General features: G+C 37.5%; 1 protein-coding gene across 1 annotated transcript in view; it reads right to left on the reverse strand.

Moving 5' to 3' along the window:
* BUB1B (BUB1 mitotic checkpoint serine/threonine kinase B) overlaps window positions 1–22,918 on the reverse strand; it is a 54,224-nt gene that overhangs the window by 14,735 nt on the left and 16,571 nt on the right. Inside the window, exons 6-15 of the mRNA XM_024732503.1 lie at window positions 18,552–18,721; window positions 17,019–17,233; window positions 16,755–16,846; window positions 15,004–15,230; window positions 8,492–8,604; window positions 7,847–7,962; window positions 7,224–7,273; window positions 6,030–6,090; window positions 5,790–5,895; window positions 2,430–2,704 (exon numbers count right to left, since the gene is read on the reverse strand). Of these exons, the coding sequence (XP_024588271.1) occupies window positions 2,430–2,704; window positions 5,790–5,895; window positions 6,030–6,090; window positions 7,224–7,273; window positions 7,847–7,962; window positions 8,492–8,604; window positions 15,004–15,230; window positions 16,755–16,846; window positions 17,019–17,233; window positions 18,552–18,721 (1,425 nt within the window). The remainder of the gene's footprint in view (window positions 1–2,429; window positions 2,705–5,789; window positions 5,896–6,029; window positions 6,091–7,223; window positions 7,274–7,846; window positions 7,963–8,491; window positions 8,605–15,003; window positions 15,231–16,754; window positions 16,847–17,018; window positions 17,234–18,551; window positions 18,722–22,918) is intronic.

Below are 22,918 nucleotides of genomic sequence, written 5' to 3' on the forward strand. Positions count from 1 at the left end.
AATAAAACTAAAAGCTGGTTCTTTAAGAAGATAAACAAAATTGATAAACCATTAGCCAGACTCATCAAGAAAAAAAGGGAGAAGACTCAAATCAATAGAATTAGAAATGAAAAAGAAGTAACAACTGACACTGCAGAAATACAAAGGATCATGAGAGATTACTACAAGCAACTATATGCCAATAAAATGGACAACCTGGAAGAAATGGACAAATTCTTAGAAAAGCACAACCTCCTGAGACTGAACCAGGAAGAAATAGGATATATAAACAGATCAATTACAAGCACTGAAATTGAAACTGTGATTTAAAATCTTCCAACAAACAAAAGCCCAGGACCAGATGGCTTCACAGGCGAATTCTATCAAACATTTAGAGAAGAGCCAACACCTATCCTTCTCAAACTCTTCCAAAATATAGCAGAGGGAGGAACACTCCCAAACTCATTCTATGAGGCCACCAGCACCCTGATACCAAAATCAGACAAAGATGTCACAAAAATTGAAAATTACAGGCCAATATCTCTGATGAACATAAATGCAAAACCCTCAACAAAATACTAGCAAACAGAATCCAACAGCACATTAGAAGGATCATACACCATCATCAAGTGGGGTTTATCCCAGGAATGCAAGGATTCTTCAATATATGCAAATCAATCAATGTGATACACCATATTAACAAATTGAAGGAGAAAAACCATATGATAATCTCAACAGATGCAGAAAAACCTTTTGACAAAATTCATCACCCACTTATGATAAAAACTCTCAAGAAAGTAGGCACAGAGGGAACCTACCTCTACACAAAAGGCCATATAGGACAAACCCACAGCCAACATCGTCCTCAATGGTGAAAAACTGAAACCATTTCCACTAAGATCAGAAACAAGACAAGACTGCCCACTGTCACCACTATTATTCAACATAGTTTTGGAAGTTTTAGCCACAGCAATCAGAGAAGACCAAGAAACAACAGGAATCCAAATGGGAAAAGAAGAAGTAAAACTGTCACTGTTTGCAGATGACATGATACTATACATAGAGAATTCTAAAGATGCTACCAGAAAACGACTAGAGCTAATCAATGAATTTGGTAGAGTAGCAGGATACAAAATTAATGCACAGAAATCTCTGGCATTCCTATACACTAATGATGAAAAATCTGAAAGAGAAATTAAGGAAACACTCCTATTTACTACTGCAACAAAAAGAATGAAATACCTAGGAATAAACCTACCTAAGGAGACAAAAGACCTGTATGCAGAAAACTATAAGACACTGATGAAAGAAATTAAAGATGATACAAACAGATGGAGAGATATAGTATGTTCTTAGATTGGAAGAATCAACTTTGTGAAAATGACTATACTACCCAAAGCAATCTACAGATTCAATGTAATCCCTATCAAACTACCACTGGCATTTTTCACAGAACTAGAACAAAAAATTTCACAATTTGTACAGAAACACAAAAGACCTCAAATAGCCAAAACAATCTTGCAAAGAAAAATGGAGCTGGAGGAATCAGGCTCCCTGACTTCAGACTATACTACAAAGCTACAGTAATCAAGACAGTATGGTACTGGCAAGAAATGAAATTGAGTTATTTGTAGTGAGGTGGATGGACCTAGAGTCTGTCATACAAAGTGATACAAGTCAGAAAGAGAAAAATAGATAGTGTACGCTAACATATATATATACGGAATCTAAAAAAAAAAAATGGTTCTGATGAACCTAGGGGCAGGACACGAACAAAGTCACAGATGTGGAGAGTGGACTTGGGGACATGGAGAGGGGGAAGGGTGGGCTGGGACGAGGTGGGAGAGTAGCACTGACATGTATACACTACCAAATGTAAAATAGCTAGCTAGTGGGAAGCAGCTTCATGGCACAGGGAGATCAGCTCAGTGCTTTGCGACCACCTGGAGCAGTGGGATGGGGAGGGTGGGAGGGAGACACAGGAGGGAGGGGATATGGGGATATACGTGTGCATGTAGCTGAGTCACTCTGTTGTACAGCGGAAACTAACACAACACTGTAAAGCAATTATACTCCAATAAAGATGTTAAAAAAACCCAAAAACATGTCTCTAATTGCCTATTTGAAATTAGCATCAACCTACTCTACCATTATTTTAACCTCAATATTAAAGGAAAAATAAATGCCTCGTCTCTACCAATCAGGTACTTTGCTGAGTTTTCTCAAAGATACCATAACTGGCAAAGTTTACTTTTAACCCTTAGAATCAAATCAGTTACTAAATCCCATTAACACTTTATCTGGAGGAGCCCAGCTGTCAGGTAAAGCACTTAGCACAGTACCCAGCAGGTAGTAAAAGCTTCATAATTGATTGCTATAACTGACAAGCACACACAGAATAAGAAAGCCCTCAAACAACCTGATTTGTACAACCTATAATCACCAGTCACCTCAGCTTCTTGATGCTGAGAGTTGGATTGTAGATAGTGCCACAAGCAGTTTGCTGGTCCTCAGAAGTCTTCACATCTAGGTCCTCTTCCTGCAACAGTCTCTCAGGATCAGAAGGGAGATCCTTCAAGGATATTATCTCATGAAAAGGAGTGGATGCAAAATGAGCTGCTCTAGCGAAGTCACAAGTGTCTTCTGGGTTAGGACAAATAGTTACATTCCTGAAACCTGTGATAATAGCATCCTCACTCAAGGGCTCAATTCCTGTAAATTCATCCTGAAAAACCACAAAAAACTTAGCTCAAACATTTCAGTGAGCATATGAATGGCCTATCTTTTTTAGTGAAAGAGATACATATTAGATAAGTGATTTTTAACACAGGGTGCAAAAGCATCATATCAGAATCTCTAGAGAAAGACAAATTTAAAAAGCACATCATTACATTTGAGGAAAAAGGTTTTGTATTATGAAAACAGCAAATTATATTTCATCAAAAAATACACTGTGAGGATTCTCCATACAAAGGAAAAATACTGGACAATGTTTTTTTCCCAACCAATTTCACCTGGGAACTAGAGGACTAATGCTATTTTTCTTCTGGCTTTGGCCTAGAATATGTTCCAATAATCTGCTATCCTCCTAGCTTTTAAGTCTTTTTCTTTGACAAATGTTTAATTTCTATTTTATTTCTTAAAGGTAATTCATGACCATGGTAGAAAATATGGGAAAAAAAGTATAAAATAATGGAAAACATTTAAAATACGCCTTTGTCGCCATAAAAAAAAATACGCCTTTGTCTTTAAAAGTAATACAGGTATATAGTTTTAAAAAGTCAACTAGTTTAAAAGGATATATAGTGAAAAAGTCTCCTTTCCACACTTGATTCCCCTTGACGTCTCCACTCCAGTTACTACTCCCCAGAGGCAACTGCTATGACCATATGCATCTGGTAGGATACATGCACAAGCATATTCTATGCATTTAAAAAAGAGGTTTTAAAACAAGTGAAATTATAGCATCTATGCTAGTCTATATTATTCCTTCTCATTATATTTTTTAGTATATTTTCTGTGCTATTAAAAATGCTTTAGAAACATGATGGTAACATTGTGGGTTTATCCGAAGTTGACCAAATGTTTTAGGTTATCCCCTGTTTTTCACTGTCATAAAACTATTTTAAATATTCTTGTAGATTTAAATCTTTAAGAATATGTTAACTTTCTTAGGAATAATTCATAAAAGTAGAACTATCAGGTCAAAAAGGTAATTGAACACTAAGTGTCTTTATACATACCGCCCTCAGAGGGACTGTACCACTTTATACATTTACCTGAAGTACACAAAAGTGCCTATTTCATTTAACCCTTATAGATACTAGATATTAATTTTCTAGATTATTACCAATATGATATATACTCTGAATTTCTGACTCAACATTATTTAGTAGAGGTGAGATACATCTAGAAGAAACAATAAGTGAAACTAAACAATTGTAAGATTAGAGTAAAATAGATGTCTGCAGTCTAAGAATACATTTTATACAAATTCTACTTATGGCCTTATTAGTTTAGACACTTTAATTTTTTTTTTTTTTGTAGGGGGAAGAATCCTGGTAGGTACCTATTAACAAAATTCAAGTAAAAGGTTTAAGACAAAAAAACTAGATTGAGATTTACCCCTTTAATAATTTAGTCCATCCTTGAACAGCTGAACCTAGAACCACTACCTCCAAATCTAGCCTATCCATCTATTCTCTGGTGATATTCTCCAGAACACAGTATGTAAAACTTACTCTTCTACATCATTATCTTTTCATACCAGTCAGTGGATTACTTATATTAGAATTACCTGGGAAACAATTTAAAACAAATAAAAATACACGCTTGGGTTTTATCCCTGGAAATTCCAATTCAGTATAGTTGGAATGGGGCCTGAGCACCTTTAGTCATAAATGGCTCCCGAGGTTCCTCGGGGTTGCTGGAAATTTTCTGTATCTTGACATAGGTGAAGACCGCACAGATATTCACATATATAAAAATTAATATTTGTGCAGTTTATGAATATAAAATATACCTCAATAAATAAGTAAACAAAAACATGTTTGAGTCATTCCCTAGGATGTGGAGAATATACTGTTTTAAATCAGTGTTTTAAATCACTGTAGCTACTGATCATGTCTCCTCTTAAAAGTCTTCAGATTAAACATACTCAGTTCCCTTCAATCTCAAGACAAGTTTCCAGATGCTGGTTTAAGACTTCAATGAAATGTCACTGATAAAGTTTATTTACTTTGTCTTGAATGTCTACACAGGGTCTTTTTTTATCCTAAGTATTATCATGTCACTACTCCACAGTGATTAAAATAAAACATTACTACAAAAAAAAAAAAAGGTTGGTTCACATAACTCTTTCATTGCCAATGTTTCATAAACATTTTATAAGATCCTTGGCTTTCAAGGCAGTGATTTTTCCCCACTTTAAAAAACTGAGATATAATTAACATACCAAAACCTTCACCCTTTAAAAGTGTGCATTTCCGTGGTTTTTAGTATATTCATAGGGCTTTGCAACCTTCACCACTATCTAACTCCAGAACATCTTCATCACCTCAAAAAGAAACACCATATCCATTTGTAGTCACTCTCCAACCCACTCTCTCCCTAATCCCCTGGAAATCCCTAATCTACTTTCTGTCTTTATGGATTTGCCTATTCTGGACATTTCACATAAATGGAATCATACAATGTGTTCTTTTGTGTGTGGCTTCATTTTAGCAGTGTTTTCAAGGTTCATTCATGTTGTAAGATATATCAGTACTTCATCCCTTCTTATGGCTTAATAATATTCCATTGTATGGATACACAACATTTTGTTTATCCATGCATCAGTTGACGAACACTGGGTTGTTTCCAGTTTTTGGCTATTATGAAAAATGCTGCTGTGAACATTCATGTAAAGCTTTTTGTGTGAAGATATGTTTTAAATTCTTTTGGGTATATACCTAGGAGGGAAGTGCTGGATCATATGGTAACTCTGTTCAACATTTTGAAGAACTGCCAAACTGTTTTCCAAAGAGGATGCATCATTCTACATTCTCACCAGCGAAGTATGAGGGTTCTAGTTACTTCCCATCCTCACCAACATTTGTTATTTTGTCTTTTTGACTATAGCCATCCTAGAGCATGTGTACAACATTTCACTGTGGTTTTGATTTTCATTCTCTGATAACAGATGGTTTTGAGCGTCTTTTCATGTGCTTATTTCAAGCCAGTAATTTTCATTTTAACCCTAAACTTTTGTGAGAATTGAATGAAACTATCCACTAGTCCATTTATATAAACTTAGGGATATTGCTCCTTACACAAACATCTGGAGATACATCCTCATTTGAGGTGATGCTTTCTGAAGTTTTGAGAACTGCAAGTGGTCTTCGTTGGGCTAAAACCCGTGGGGGATCTGCAGAAGGACTGGAAAAAGACATATTTCATTTAGCAATTTTTCTCTTAACATAGATAACAGTAACCCCCTATTTCATCCTCATTTACAATAAGAGAAAACTTCTAATTGTCAAAACAAAACAAAACCAAAAAACCCCTCAAACCTGATAGTCTTTTTTTCTGAAAGGAGAAATTCATCAAAAATGGAGAAAGGTACACTGGAACCTATAGAAAGAGAGACTAAATTTACACTCTTAAGAGTAAATGCCCTACTCTTCAAGACAACTAGGTCAATTAACATTTTTGCTGTTTCAAAGCATAAAGACAATTTTGTTTATCTTTTATAATAAATAATTTCAAATATATAAAAGTAGACATCATTTAATAACAATTACCTAAACATGGATGATCTTGTGTCATCTTTATTTCCCACTACTACTCCCCCAAACCTAACCCAATTCTGGATTATTTTGAAGCAAATACAAAACACCGTATCATTGCATATGTAAATATTTTAGTACATATTTCTTCAAGAGATAGCCTCTTTTTAAAAAGCATAATCTCAAAACATGATCATACCTATAAGAATTGACAATTTCTGTATTCAAATATCCAGTCAGAGGTTTCACATTTTACCAAAACTTTCTAGAAAGTTTGTATTAGGAATGCAAAGTAGATTCATACACTGTTGACTAGTTGAAATGCCTCTTAAATTGCTTTTATTTTATAGGGTTTTTGGTTTTGCTATTAATTTTTTATTTTAGAAACTGGGTTGTTTGCCCCATAATGCTGGATTTTTTTGCCAATTATATTGTTTCACATGTTCTTCTATGCTTTGCATTTCCTATAAATTAATGGTTAGAATTAGAGGTTTAATCAGATTCTACTGAATTTTTTTAACTACTTATAGATGGATATTCATGTTTCTACCACTTTTAACATGTTTCTGAAAAGACAACAAATTTGAATATAAAATAACTTTAGTTTTAAGCTTTCGCCCCTCATTCTTCCAAAAAACCACTTTCCACTCTTGGCTGCTGGGTACTACTGATATGCTTAGCTAGAGTACACTAACTAAAGTGGAAGATTATTTTGTAGTTAGTATAAATTTAAATTACATTTAAACCAAATATTTTAAAGCAATGAGTTATTTTATAAAAATATTCTTTCAAATGTCTAACATATCTTGAATCATATGCTTATAACTGAATTCCATGATTCAAATATAAAACAGTACCTTAGTCCCTCCCTCTGCTTTCTTTCAAATCCTTTTACCACAATCAAGAAAAGTATTTACACTTATTATATAATGCATTTGTACCGATAAGTTCTTCATGAGATTGTCAAATAAAACTCACTTTTAGAATGAGGCTGTTCTTGCCAAATGTTTTCTGCAAGTGAAGTTTCCCTGTGAAGAAATTTGTTTTAAAACATGTGCTTAAGTACCCACAGAAAGAATTATTTAATTCTTAAAAGTCCAAGAGGTCTTTTTATTAAATATAATCTTCTTCACTCTAAGATAAAGAAAATATTCTAGTACCATTAAACCAAATTCTTTAAGATAGAATCTTCAGTCATTAAAATTGTCATAGAATTATATTTGATAACAGATGTTAAGTTACATTAACAGTATAAGCAGATTACAAAATGGTAAGCTTTCATTTTTATAAAACAAAACCAAAACAATAAATAAGAATATACCAATGTTAATACTAGTCATCTCTTGGTAGTAGAAATGGGTGGTATTATCATTTAAAAAATTATTTGGTTGTTTTTATAAGAAACATGTATTTTTTTTAATGGAAAAAAGCCAGCACCCAGACCTCCCTCATCAGCATCAAAGCTTATGTTGTGACAAAGACTTGGAAAAATCATGTCTCAATACTATAAAAGTTAAGGAGACTTCAAGTCACTAGAGAGTCAAAGGTCAGTTCTAGATGCCCTCCTATAAGCACCATCCCTCCCACCAATGCGGTCCTACCTGGCACAAGAGTTTACTGGGCAAACAGAATTGCATAGAGCCATTCCTGGTATTTCCTGAGACTCTGAAACAATTCGCAGTTCAGCTGTCTCCTTTGTAGACATCTTCTCTTCTTGCTATTTGCATTAAATAAACAAAATCAATGTGTCCCTCCTATATAGAAAATGCTACCTATTCTCAAGTTTTAGTGCCAAAATTAACTTTACTATACTCTTCCCCTAGACATATATTAACCATATAAAATGTCTGTACCACAAAAGTTCTTCCCAATAATTTACGTTCCCAGTATAAACTGGTACTGTTGTACTCAACTGAGTAGTGGCACGGAATACACACTAAATTTCTTTAGCTAATCTCATTTTAATGGAACATAACTAGAATAAAAATCTAAAGTAAGAAGTAACAGAATAGTGATTTAGAGTATAACTAAGAAGTCAATAGTCAATAAATTGCATCACTTATATGCCACAAATTCCATTTGAAGTCACCTGTTAAAATTACTTTCCTGCTCAACTTTACTGATACTAATAGCAAAGAAACTATCAGAAACTGAGTGGGTCTGACAGGACTTTTTACTTTCTATATTTTTATAGTTTAAATTTGTTTCAATAAGCATTAATTGTATGTATTGAAAAAGAGAATGACCTGATCACTTGCTCTTTCTTGCTGAGTAGTTTGGATTTCTTTTAGCTTCTTCTCCATCTCTTCAATCTGCTTCTGCATTTCTGCTCTCTTCTCTGCACTGGTCAGTAGCTCAGCTAGAAACAGTGAAGTTGGCTGAGGCATTACTCCTCATAGCAATTTATCCTGTCAAAAACTGTCTTTGGGGCTCATGTCCTCAACGTATGTTAATATTACAGATGAGAATGATACAAATGGAGCAAAGCCCTCAACTTGAGGTCTAGGTCTCTATTATTTTTTTTTTTTTTTTTTGCGGTACACGGGCCTCTCACTGTTGTGGCCTCTCCTGTTGTGGAGCACAGGCTCTGGACGCGCAGGCTCAGTGGCCATGGCTCACGGGCCCAGCCGCTCTGCGGCATGTGGGATCTTCCCGGACCAGGGCACGAACCCGTGTCCCCTGCATCGGCAGGCGGACTCTCAATCACTGTGCCACCAGGGAAGCCCCAAGGTCTCTATTATTTATTCAGTCAATAAAAAATAGAATATCTATTATGTGCCAAGCACAACTTTAAGAATTTAGGTTTTAGTGGTACATAATACAAAGTCCTTGGTCATGTGATGCTAACGTTCAATTTGGGACAGACAAACACAGAAATTAACAAGAAAAATCAGTTTTAAAAATAAAACTAAATAGGTGATGTGAGAATGTGTCACTGGGTAGGGGGATGGAGGTCAGGGGCTACTTAAGACCAGAGATCAGGAAAGATCATCTAAGAAAGTTACATTAGAAAGCTGTAACCTGGATGACAAGAGGCCAGTCATATAAAGATCTGGGGAAAGATTTTAGGCCAAAGGACTAGCTGGCACAAAGGTCCTAATGCAGGAACAAGATTATTGTGTTCAAGGATCCAAAAGAAGGCCAACATGGTTGTAGCACAGATAGAGGGAGCAAAGTAAAAGATGAGGTTGGAGAGGTAGGCAACGGCCAAATCACATAGGGGTAAAGACGCTGTACTGCATTCTAAGACAATGAAAAAACACTGGAGAATTTTAAAATAAAGGAGTGACATGATCTGACTTTTTTTTTTTTTGCGGTATGCGGGACTCTCACTGTTGTGGCCTCTCCCGTTGCGGAGCACAGGCTCCGGACGCGCAGGCTCAACGGCCATGGCTCACGGGCCCGGCTGTTCTGCGGCATGTGGGATCTTCCCGGACCGGGGCACGAACCCGTGTCCCCTGCATCGGCAGTCGGACTCTCAACCACTGTGCCACCAGGGAAACCCATGCTCTGACTTTTTAAAAAAGATAATTTGCTGTGAATAAAATGGACTGTGTTAAGGCCAGAATGAGGGCAGAAAGTCTAATTGCAGTAGTCCAGCTAAAAGACTGTGGTTTCGATTGAGGTAATAATGGGAATGGTGATAAATGAAAGATTTATGAAATTTCTTGGTGGTAAAGTTGATAGGCTTATTCATTAGATGTGGGGGAATGGTAAAGAAAGAGGGATCAGAGATGACTTCTGGACTTTTTTTGGCTCGAACCAACTGCGTGCATGGGGATGCCTTTTATTGAGATAGGGAAGCCTGTGGTACACTTGCATATTGGGGTGTGGTTTGTGACAGAAATCACCAACTTTGTTTTTCTTTGAAGTATTTATTTGGCTGCACCAGGTCTTAGTTGCAGCATGCAGGATCTTCCTTGTGGCATGCGGGATCTTTTAGTTGAGGCATGTAGGATATTTAGTTGTGGCATGCAAACTCTTAGTTGCAGCACGTGGGATCTAGTTCCCTGACCAGAGATCGGACCAGGGCCCGCTGCATTGGGAGTGCAGCATGTTAGTCACTGGACCACCAGGGAAGTCCCAGTAACTATTTTTGCTTAGGTTGAGTTTAAAATGTCTATTAGGATAGCCAATAGATGCAGGCAACTAAATGTGAGTCTGCGGTTCAGGTGAAATGTCAGGGATGGGGATATGAATTTGAGAGTCCATGGCTTGAAAACAGTATTTAATCTATTACCTAAAGATAGCTGTTGAAAGAAAAGATAACTGGGATACTTCAGAACTCTCCCCTGGGCCTCAGGAAGAGGTCCTGAATGAGAAGAACAGGAGTAAAGGAAACTGAATGGGAATACACATCAAGGAAGAAGCCAAGAGAAGCATTTCATAAAGTAGTATTTCATCAACTGTGCCAAATGAAGCCAAGAGGTCAATAAAGATCAGGACTGAGAAAGAGCCATAAGATTTGGCAAAAAGGAGGTTTCTGGTCACCGTGATCACTGGAATAGAAGGGATGCTTGAGGAAATAATAGGCAGCAAAAGATGATTGCAATTGCCCCCAAATTTTGCTGTGAAAGAGAGTATAGAAACGGGGTAGTAGCTAGAGAAGAATATGAGGATAATGGAGATTTTTTCTTTTTCTTTTTTTTTTTTAAAGAATGGAGACATTAGAGTATATATGTATAAATGAGTGAGAATGGTTTAGTAAAAAGGGAAAATGCTGGAAGGGGAAGAAAAAAGGGCCACTCCTTTGATAGGAACAGAGAAACATTAATTTCTTAAAAAAAATTACTTATTTATTTATCTACTGGCCATGTTGGGTCTTCATTGCTGCCCATGGGCTTTCTCTAGTTGTGAGTGGGGCTACTCTTCGTTGGGGTGCACAGACTTCTCATCGCGGTGGCTTCTCTTGTTGCGAAGCATGGGCTCTAGGGGCGCAGGCTCAGTAGTTGTGGCACACGGGCTCAGCTGCTCCGTGGCATGTGGGATCTTCCCAGACCAGGGCTCGAACCCGTGTCCCCTGCATTGGAAGGCAGATTCTTAACCACTGCACCACAAGGGAAGCCCCAGGGAAACATTAATTTTAACAGAAAGAATGAGTGTATAGGTACAGATTGCAGATATGGCAGATTTGGTGGAAGAAAATGGAGTTACCATTACATTCCTTCTATTTTCTCAATGAAATTAGAAACGAGATTATAGGTGAGGAGGGACAGGGATGCAGATCTGAAAATATGAAAGAAAATTAAATTAGTTGTTTAGCAGAAAGAAGAACTTCACCTACCAGGAAACTAGAATGATTGTTAGGCACTGGTAAATGCTCATTTGAGACTTGTGGTCAAGAATTTAAAATGACTGGACAGCTACATGTAAAAGAATGAAATTAGAACACTCCCTAACACTATACACAAAAATAAACTCAAAATGGATTAAAGACCTAAATGTAAGACTGGACCGTATAAAACTCTTAGAGGAAAACATAGGAAGAACACTCTTTGACATAAATCACAGCAAGATCCTTTTTGACCCACTTCCTAGAGAAATGGAAATAAAAACAAAAATAAACAAATGGGACCTAGGGAAACTTAAAAGCGTTTGCACAGCAAAAGAAATCATAAGCAAGACGAAAAGACAACCCTCAGAATGGGAAAAAATATTTGCAAACGAAGCAATGGACAAAGGATTAATCTCCAAAATATACAAACAGCTCATGCAGCTCAATATCAAAAAAACAAACAACCCAATCAAAAAATGGGTGGAAGACCTACATAGACATTTCTCCAAAGAAGACATACAGATGGCCAAGAGGCACATGAAAAGATGCTCAACATCACTAATTATTAGAGAAATGCAAATCAAAACTACAATGAGGTATCACTTCACACCGGTTAGAATGGGCATCATCAGAAAATCTACAAACAATAAATGCTGGAGAGGGTGTGGAGGAAAGGGAACCCTCTTGCACTGTTGGTGGGAATGTAAATTGATAGAGCTGCTATGGAGAACAGTATGGAGGTTCCTTAAAAAACTAAAAATAGAACTACCATATGACCCAGCAATCCCACTACTGGGCATATACCCAGAAAAAACCATAATTCAAAAAGACACATGCACCCCAATGTTCATTGCAGCACTGTTTACAATAGCTAGGTGATGGAAGCAACCTAAATGTCCATCAACAGATGAATGGATAAAGAAGATGTGGTGGCACAGTGGTTAAGAATCTGCCTGCCAACGCAGGGGACACAGCTTCAAGTCCTGGTCCAGGAAGATCGCACATGCCACGGAGCAGCTAAGCCCATGTGCCACAGCTACTGAGCCTGTGCTCTAGAGCCTGCGAGCCACAACTACTGAGCCTGCATGTCACAACTATTGAAGCCCGTGTGCCTAGAGCCTGTGCTCCGCAACAAGAGAAGCCCGCGCACCACAACGAGAAGCCCGGGGACCACAACAAAGAGTAGCCCCTGCTCGCCGCAACTAGAGAAAGCCCACACACAGCAATGAAGACCCAATGCAGCCAAAAATAAATAAATTTATATATTAAAAAAAAAGATGTGGTATATATATACAATGGAATATTACTCAGCCATAAAAAGGAACAAAATTGGGTCATTTGTAGAGATGTGGATGGAACTAGAGACTGTCATACAGAGTGAAGTAAGTCAGAAAGAGAAAAACAAATATTGTATATATTTGCATATATGTGGAATATATGTGCATATATTTCCGCATATATGTGGAATCTGGGAAAATGGTACAGATGAACTGGTTTGCAAGGCAGAAATAGAGACACAGATGCAGAGAACAAACGTATGGCTACCAAGGGCGGAAAGTGTGGGGTGGGATGAACTGGGAGATTGGGATTGACATGTATACACTAGTATGTATAAAATAGATAACTAATGAGAACCTGCTGTATAGCACAGGGAACTCCACTTCGCTGTACAGGAGAAACCAATACAACATTGTAAAACAACTATACCCCAATTAAAAAAAAAACGAGACCGATGCACACAGTGGCATTTTTCTCCAGCTACATTTAAACTATCAATACTTGGATGCAGATACAGAGTGTGAGCAGAGAGCTGGATTTAACCAGGGTTGAGGTTCTGCCAGGTGAATACAGTATAGTGGATGATGTAGGGAGTAGAAAGTAAGATATGAGCCAGGTGCTTAGTCAGTTAATGAGTGACAGGGAGTGACTAAAAAGTCTGAGGTGAGAACACTAAGGAGGTTCAAGAGGCAGAAAAAAAAAAAATTGGAAGACATGAATCCGAAAGAAGCTTTTTGAAGGAGGAGGGGGAATATGGTTTGGAAGTAGCAATGGTAAGAAAGGATAACAGCCTTGTCTTTAGGCCCAACCTGTGGCTTCCTCATTTCTCATCCCTACCTGAGAGTGAAAGTCTGCAACAATCTTTGAAGCTAATTTTCAATATAAGAAGAAACCTCTTTCTTATAGGCATAAGGATTTATAAGACTACAAACTAGATTCAGAGACAAGTTTAGGAAATGAGTATTAAAATATCCTCAAAGGTCAATACTTTTTTTAACTACTCAAATGCCAACTAACCCTAGCTCAGGTCCTTCTTTGGCTAGTTGAGAATAAAATGTACTATTTTACCTGTATATACTTGGCATAGCTAGAGCCTTCCCTTTAGGTAGCAGTAGTTTTAATCTAAGTACCTAGCTCCTTTCCCAGCTCATATTTGGCTACTCTGCTAGCCTACTTCTTTGTTGTGGTGGTTCCCACTTTGGAAAGCTTTACATAACCAGCTCCTTGCTTTTTAACCATTCCCTGTCTCCTACCTAGACACGTAGATTCCATTTTTCAATGTATTATTTGAGCCCAGAGCACTTCTGTCAACCTTGGAAGGCACCAGTTGATGTAACAAACAGGGCAATTCCAAACGTACAGTCTGCTTTACAGACGTTTGCTTCTAACTTGTCACCTGGAACTCTGAAATATTTTTTTCTCAAACAAATTACAACTGATGGTTAAGTTTCCCAGCTAGCCTTATGAATGCCACGTCTCCTTAAGTGAGCTGAGCTGCAATAGCAGGTTACTCTGGATGCCTGTGTTTAAAAAAAAAAAATTTTCTTCTTTCTTGGTATAGATCCTAGTCAAAATGTCTAAATGAATGAAATTTATTTCTGGACTCTCCCCTACCTCCTTTTCTGTACTCTCGCGCATCTTCTAATGCCTTAAGCTCCAAATGCTATACTTCCCTACTTTCAGCCTATTCTGCACACCTCTTGCCCCCAAGTACTTCTAGGCTTCAGAATCAGAACCACTTCCCACTTCCCCCAAATTCCCAGTTTTTCAATTTATAGTGAAGCTTCCCTTAACTTAGAAAGAACATAATGTCTTTAATAAACAGTACACATAACTATCATCCAAATGAGTGAGTATGTTAACCTAAATAAGCCCTGGGAGAAATTTCGGCTGAAGTATCAAAAGTAAAGTGAAATATTTAGGAAATGTTAGGAAAAGCACTCTGTCTCCGATTGCAGGGAAATTATGAATTGGTCATGCAGTTCCTTTACTTTTGAACACAAACTTAGTTGCTTAATATTTTTTCTCAGGGGTTTCATGGAAAGCAACAATGGAAATTCAGCCTAAATGGAGAAACGTAGAAACCATAGAAGCATCACATAAAGGTACACACAATGGGGTAATTTTCCTCAGACTTAACATATCAACTCAATCTTCCTACAACTAAGTTATTTTTACAAACTTGAACTAGATCAATACATATACCTTCTCTTCGCTCTTTTAATTTCTTCCGGAAAACCTCAGCCCGGATCTCCTCAAAGGAGAACTCCCCCACTCCTGCATAAATCTTCTCCTTACAATACATCATTTTCTCTTTCTTCTCCTCAGACTCTTGCTGAAGGTTTTGAACTCTTTGCAGGAGATCTCCTTCCTTTCCAGGCTTTCTTGTGCTTAGAATGTGGTTTATACTGGGTTCAATTTTACATGGTGTCCTAAAAGAAGCAAGATAATTATTATTCACCATACAGATCAAATGAGTTATTTCTTACGTTTTGACAGAACACAGGGACAATGTCAGTAGTGAGGCTATATGTGATCGATTCCAAAAAAACAAAAACAAAAAAGACTGAGAAAACAGGCTAAAAATAATTTACATGGTCCATCAACAATTATGTTCTGAGTACTACTATGATGAAGAAGGACATTAGGTGTAAGTTAGGGTCATCATATAGCTTTTATTACTTATAGGTAAAAATAAATCTGAATACCATATCTTTTTTTTAAAGGATGTAATATTTTTATTAAAAAATTGTTTTTATTGGAGTATAGTTGATTTGTGTTAGTTTCAGATGTACAGCAAAGTGATTCACTTATACATATATACTTATAGATATATTCTTTTTCTGATTCTTTTCCCTTATAGGTTATTACAAAATATTGAGTATAGTTCCCTGTGCTATACAGTAGGTCCTTGTTGGTTATCTATTTTATATATAGTAGTGTGTATATGTTAATCCCAACCTCCTAACTTATCTCTCCCCTCATCTTTCCCCTTTGGTAACCATAAGTTTATTTTCTATGTCTGTGGAAATATCTAAATCAAAGCCAGTGTATGAAATGAAGTTAACTTATGCAATACAGCCCATTTTCCATTGTTTAGCACCCCAAAGAATTAGAGTTAGGAATATAGCATTTAGGGAACTGATGATGTGAAATTCAATGTTCTCAGCTGAGGGGGAAGAACGAGAGTGGTAATATAGGTTTGAAAAGAATGAAGCATAAAGTACCTCAATCGGGATAGGGCAGATGTTCTCAATCTGGACAATGGATCAGAATCACTTATGTATCTTTTATTTTCTTATGTACCTTTTTACAACTAAAGATACCTGGTCTTCACCTCAGATACACTGGATCAGAACCTTTAATGGCCCAAGCATCTACGTGCTTAAAAGCCTTCCTCAACTGATAAAAGACTCTACGAAAATCCCACACAAACATCATACCTAGCATATACGAAGGGTTATAGCTTAGTTATGAGGAAACTCTTGCCATGGGGTGCAAAATACGACCTAATATTAGAACTCCACAATGTTACATATTAGACTGAATCTCAGACTGCCTGATTATTTAATCATCATCTATCATATTTTTTCTTATAAACAGAAATGCCAAGGGTTAGGAAGAAAAAGACATCCAGAAAGAAAAAGCAGGTTACGAGGAAAAACTGCCATAATTTCTTATTACTGTCAATAACAAAGGTAGAACACCTCATTTAAATCACAGTGACTGTCTTTGACTACAGCAATGTAAATGTAAACCTATTGAGTTTATTCCTTAATAATACTAACAAATAGTCTTTTAGCCCTAACATACTCAAAAAAATATAGATGTAAAGGAAATAAAACTTTGGTTTACCTTCATCCCCACAAAGAAGAAAATGTCTTTGGGAACTAGGATAGGTGCCCCTGCCCACTCTTCATAATTCCCACCTCAAAATATCTGGAAACCAAACTCACATAACTGGCTGTTGTGCAGTCTCTTCCACATATGGAGTAAAACTGGGAAGCACAGAGGGTACAGCTGTCATAGAAGCTGCATTGCCACGAGGCTGGCGATGAAGAAGAAAACTAAAATTACCATGGTTTTACATTCTGACACAACATATGAAGACCATGCCTAATTATTCAAGAGGAATTAAGAGAGATGCTAAAAATACTCATCTACTCTAACTCTGAAGTCTTTGTTATGTCAGCAAATAAACTGGATCTAAGAGTCCTTACCCTGTATTCCAAAGGCCTGCCTGTGTTCCAAGGGCCAGCTTGCAGCTCATTCTCTTTGGCCCTGGACACAGGAGGTGCTATCCATGGCTGCCCTGTAGGCCTAGATGACTCCGCTCTAGAAGGTTCATCAGCATTTTCATCAAAAACAGTAATTCTAGAATTACTTTGCATCTGTTGAGGAACTGGATTTTGGAGTCCTCTGTTCTGCCTTGGAGCTAAGAGAAAAATATTAAAACTCCATGTAAAATCTTTAATTATCAATTTAGATGCCCAAGAAGGTATACCTAATTCTTTCCCAAGTCAAGGAGATTACTTCTACTACCACACAATCAGAGATTTTTTTAAATAATAATTTAAAAAACCTTAATGGATCAAATTAGTAATTTTTAAGTCCATTCTGTATGTTACTTATACCCTACCTCTTTTCCCTCACCTGTAATCTTTTATACATAGATATCCAAGAAACAAATTCTACATCTTCCTTCAGTCATCATTCTAACATTGCCTAATTTTACCAGACTAACCTAATCTTAATCTTCATTTTTCAGTTTAAAGCTTTCTCTCAATGGAAATCAGCTGAAATGTACTGAATCTAGAAAAAACAAATTAACCCACTTATTAGTGGTATTCTCTTTAGTGAGGCTGCTTATTAGAATCAAGCTTCATCATGATCTGGATGAAATATTCTTTAAGACTATATTCCTTATACCCTAATTCTCAGATCTCCAAGGAACATTCTGAGTATTAATTTTTATTTATTTTTGGCAGCGTTGGGTCTTTGTTGCTGCACACGGACTTCTCATTGCAGTGGCTTCTCTTATTGGGGAGCACGGGCTCCAGGGCGCATGGGCTTCAATGGTTGTGGCGCACAGGCTCTAGAGCGCAGGCTCAGTAGTTGTGGTGCATGGGAGAGTATTATTAAAAGTTGATATCAGAAAAGGGATAAGAGATCTTTTAAAAATCTGGTCTACATGTCTAACTGCTATAAATTTGGTTAATAATTATTTATCTTTGTACCTTCCACTCAATTTTGCTGTAAACCTAAATTTCCCTAAAAAACAGTGAATTTTAAAAAAAGCTATTACTGATCATCTTTAGGTATACAAAGAAAGCCCAATTTCTGACCCCTCAAAAGCTGAAAACCAAGTTAAAACATTCTTTGAGGATTTGGTACATGTAAGCTTTACTTTGATAATACTTGCTATATCATTGCATATATTCTTTCAACTAACAACTAAAACTGAGAAACTCTAGATGCTCCCTGTATATTAGGTTAGGTTTTTTTCTCTCTCTCTTTCTTTTGCATTATAAGGGCCTCAGAATGGGTTTTTCTTAATTAAGAGACAAAATGCTGACATGTTTTAGTGTTACTGCACACTGTGATCTCAGTTCTCCTTAGACTTTTCTTTTTTGCTACCTAGTACTCAGAACAGAAGGACAATGTCCATATATATATTTATACATGTTCTCCTTACATAATTTGCCTACCACCTGAGACGAAGAGCTTCCCATAATAACACTTAACAAACTTACCCTTGAGAGCACCTCCTACACGGCTGATTGGAGCTCTTGCTGTCTTCTTCCCTTTGCTTTTTAGTTCAGCCAATGTGCTTCGTTGTGGTTCAGAAGATCCAAAAACTTCCTCCTCCTCTTCTTTCTCAAGTGCCAACAGAGTTTGCCGAGACACTCGAGCTTGGAATTGTCTAAAGTAAGAGAATGGACAATTAACATTTGGTGAGATGAACACTACTCACCAGATTCAAATTTCTTAATTTGTTAAATAAACAAGGGCGAAAACTGGGATAAGGGAAGAAATATATACAAATAGCCAAAAGGAAGTGTTTAAGCTCTCAGGAATAAAGAAAGCCACCTTGAAATCAGAAAAGGTTTTGGCTAGAATGATTTAGCTCCCCCTCTGTATGTCCAAACTTGACCAATTAAAAATACTCTGAAGAGCACGAGTAAGTTGATCTCAGGATCAGATCAGGATGTCTAAGATTAAGATCATAGAACTTATTAAGATGAGACTTTCCCACCAACTTTTTAAACTCACGAAATAGTTGAAAGAGTAAATGAGCACCCATATACCCTTTACCTAGATTCACTAATTGTTAACATCTTGCCACGTCTATTTTTATCGCTGCATGTCTTTCTCTACACAGAATCCCCACCCTACCCCCTACCCCACCATTTTTCCTGAATCAGATGAAGTGAAGTTGCATCCAACGGGACATTTTACTTTAGTAAAGCTGGCAGAAGTTTGAAGTCTAAACTTCCTGTGCTGCTGTCCAAGTTTCAAGCATTATCAAAAGGGTAAAAAAACTGAATAAACTGCGAACGCTGGCCAAGATGGAACAAGCTCATGATAGCTTCTCTCTCTCTCACTGATTAGAATTAAAAACTCTAGACAAAATACAAAAAAGCAACTGAGGTCTCTGAAACGTAAACAAAAGCAAGTGGACTGTGGAGAGGAGTCAAACTTGAGAAACAACCCACACAGGGCTGCTTCCTCGTTTGTTTTTTTTTTCCCCTTCATCTCTTTTCCTCACTTTGAATTGTTACACTGGTGGTGTGGGAAGCTAAAACTCCTAGAGAAACCTCATCTTTCTGGCCAGAGGACTGGGAAAACAGGACTCTGAGGGCCAATAAGTATGGGAGAAACATTGGAGAGGATGAGCTGAAGAAAGGGATCTCCTAATTCTATACATAAATTGGCACAAGCTCTGGACTCACCCCTGAGCTATGCATACACAGGGCAGACCCAAAGCAGCAGAGAAAAGGCTTTGAGAATTGAACTATAGTATAAACCACTGCCCAAGTCCTAGACTAACCCCAGAGCAACAGACACATGCGATAGACCCAAAGGTCTTTGGAAAATTGAACTGACACTGGAACCAATACCCACATAAGATGAAAAAGAAATTATGATATCTGAAGGTGAGTTACCTAATAAGACAAAAACATCAACATTCTCCAGAGAACATCAACCAACAGGACCTAGAATCAAATAATTCAGGATAAATGTCCAGGATATCATCCAAAATTATGTCACACATGAAGAACTGGGAAAATGTGACCGATTCTCAAAGGAAAAAAAATCAACAGATATAAACATCAAATGACCCAGGTGTTAGAGTTTTCAGACAGAGATTTTAAAGCAGGTATTATAATGATGCTCCATAAGATAAAGGTAAAAACATTTGAAATGAGTGGAAAGATAGTTCTCAGCAGACACACAGAAAGTATGAAAAAGAATCAAATGGAAATTTTAGACCTGAAAAACACAGTATCTGAAATAAAAAATTTACTGGATATACTCATTATCAGAATGGAGAAGACTAAGAGTAAATGAACCTGAAAACAAATAAATAAAACTTGGCCACCCTAAAGAACAGAAAGAATAAAGGTTAAATTTTTTTTTTTTAATGAACAGAGCTTCAGGGACCTGTGGGACAATATCAGAAAGTCTAACGTATGTGTAACTGAAGTCCCAGAAGAAAAGGTATAGACACGTTTTGCTTTTGTTTTTTTTTGTGGTACGCGGGCCTCTCACTGTTGTGACCTCTCCCATTGCGGAGCACAGGCTATGGACGTGCAGGCTCAGCGGCCATGGCTCACGGGCCCAGCTGCTCCGCGGCATGTGGGATCCTCCCGGACCAGGGCACAAACCTGTGTCCCCTGCATTGGCAGGCGGACTCTCAACCACTGCGCCACCAGGGAAGTCCTAGACACATATTTTTAAAATAATGGCTGAAAACTTTTCAAATTTTGTGAAAGGCATGCATTTACAAATTTAAAAAGTGCAGTAATCCCCAAATGGATTAAACATAAAGATAATCACACCTAGACACATCATGATCAAACTGCTGAAAAGCAACGTTAAAGAAAAAAACCTTAAACATACCCAGAGAAAATCAACACACTACAAAAAATGGGGAAGAACCATTCAAATGACTACAGGTTTCCCATCAGAAGTCATGGAGTCCAGAAGACAGAAACATGTTAAAAGAACTGTTACCCAGAATTCTACATCCAGTGAAAATATCCTTCAGGAATGAAGATGAATAAAGACATTCTCAGATGAAAACAAAACTAAGATAATTTTTAGGTGAAAGACTCACTCTAAATGAACGGCTAAAAAAACCCCTCAAGGGGCTGAAAGGAAATGATACCAGAGGAGAACTTGGAATTTCAGGAATAAAGAAAGAACAAAAATGGTAAATATAAAAGATTATTTTTCTCTTAAGTTCTTTAAAATATTTATGGCTGATGAAAGCAAAAATTATAACATTGTCTGATGGGGTTTTCTTCTTTTTTTAAAAAATTTATTTATTTTATTTATTTATTTTTGGCTGTGTTGGGTCTTTGTTGCTGCGCATGGGCTTTCTCTACTTGCAGCGAGCGGTGCCTACTCTTCCTTGCGGTGTGCAGGCTTCTCATTGCGGTGGCTTCTCTTGCTGGGGAGCACAGGCTCTAGGTGTGCGGGCTTCAGCAGCTGTGGCATGTGGCCTCAGCAGTTGCGGCTCACGGGCTCTAGAGCGCAGGCTCTACAGAGCAGGCTCAGCAGCTGTGGCTCACGGGCTTAGCTGATCCAGGGCATGTGGGACCTTCGTGGACCAGGGATCGAACCCATGTCCCCTGCATTGGCAGGCAGATTCTTAACCACTGCGCCACCACAGAAGTCCCGGATGGGGTTTTCAATGTATGTAAATATAATACATACAACCAGTATATCAAAAAAGTCGGGAAGATAAAGAACCTATATGGTTATAAAGCTTTTATATTTTACTTGAAGTGGTAAAATATTAACTCTAAGGAGACTGTGAAAGGTTAGATATATGTATAATATACCCTAGAGCAACCACTAAAAAAGTAACAGACAAAAAGCCAATAAAATAAATTTAAATGAAAAAAAAATTCAAATAATCCAAAAGAAGACAGGAAAGGGGCAACAGATGAACAAAAGACAGAGAACAAACTGAAAACAAATAATAACAGATCTAAATCCCCCAAAATCGATAATTCCATTAAAATGTTCTAAGTATACCACATAAAAGATACTGCAGGAACTGAGAAAAACACAACACCCAACTCTTTAGCGTGTAAGAACCACTTTAAATATAAAAACATTGACAGGTTAAAAGCAAAAGGAGCAACCTGATTAAAAAATGGGCAGAAGACCTTAAAAGGCTTTTTTTCAAAGAGGAAATGCAGATGGCCAGAAGGCACATGAAAAGATGCTTAACATCACTAATCATCAGGGAAATGAAAATCAAAACCACAATGAGGTATCACCTCACACCTGTCAGAATGGCTATCATCAAAAAGAACACAAATCACAAATGTTGGCAAGGATGTGGAGAAAAGGGAACCCTTGTACACCATTGTAGGAATGTAGCTGCAGCCATTATGGAAAAGAGTATGGAGGTTTCTCAAAAAACTAAAAACAGGGCTTCCCTGGTGGCGCAGTGGTTGAGAGTCCGCCTGCCGATGCAGGGGACACGAGTTTGTGCCCCGGTCTGGGAGGATCCCACATGCCGCGGAGTGGCTGAGCCCGTGAGCAATGGCCGCTGAACCTGCGCGTCCGGAGCCCGTGCTCCACAATGAGAGAGGCCACAACAGTGAGAGGCCCGTGTACCGCAAAAAAAAAAAAACAAAACTAAAAACAGAACTACCATATGACCCAGCAATTCCACTCCTGGGTATATATCCAAAAAAAACAAAAACACTAATTTGCAAAGATAAATGCACTCCAGTGTTCAGAATAGTGTTATTTTCAATTGCCAAGATATGGAAGCAACCTAAGTGTCCACCAACAGATGAATGGATAAACAAGATGTGGTATACATATACAGTGGAATACTACTCAGTCATAAAAAAGAACGAAATCTTGTCATTTG

Source organism: Neophocaena asiaeorientalis, unplaced genomic scaffold, assembly GCF_003031525.2.
Source record: "Neophocaena asiaeorientalis asiaeorientalis breed wild unplaced genomic scaffold, Neophocaena_asiaeorientalis_V1.1 scaffold119, whole genome shotgun sequence".
NCBI classification, from domain to species: domain Eukaryota; kingdom Metazoa; phylum Chordata; class Mammalia; order Artiodactyla; family Phocoenidae; genus Neophocaena; species Neophocaena asiaeorientalis.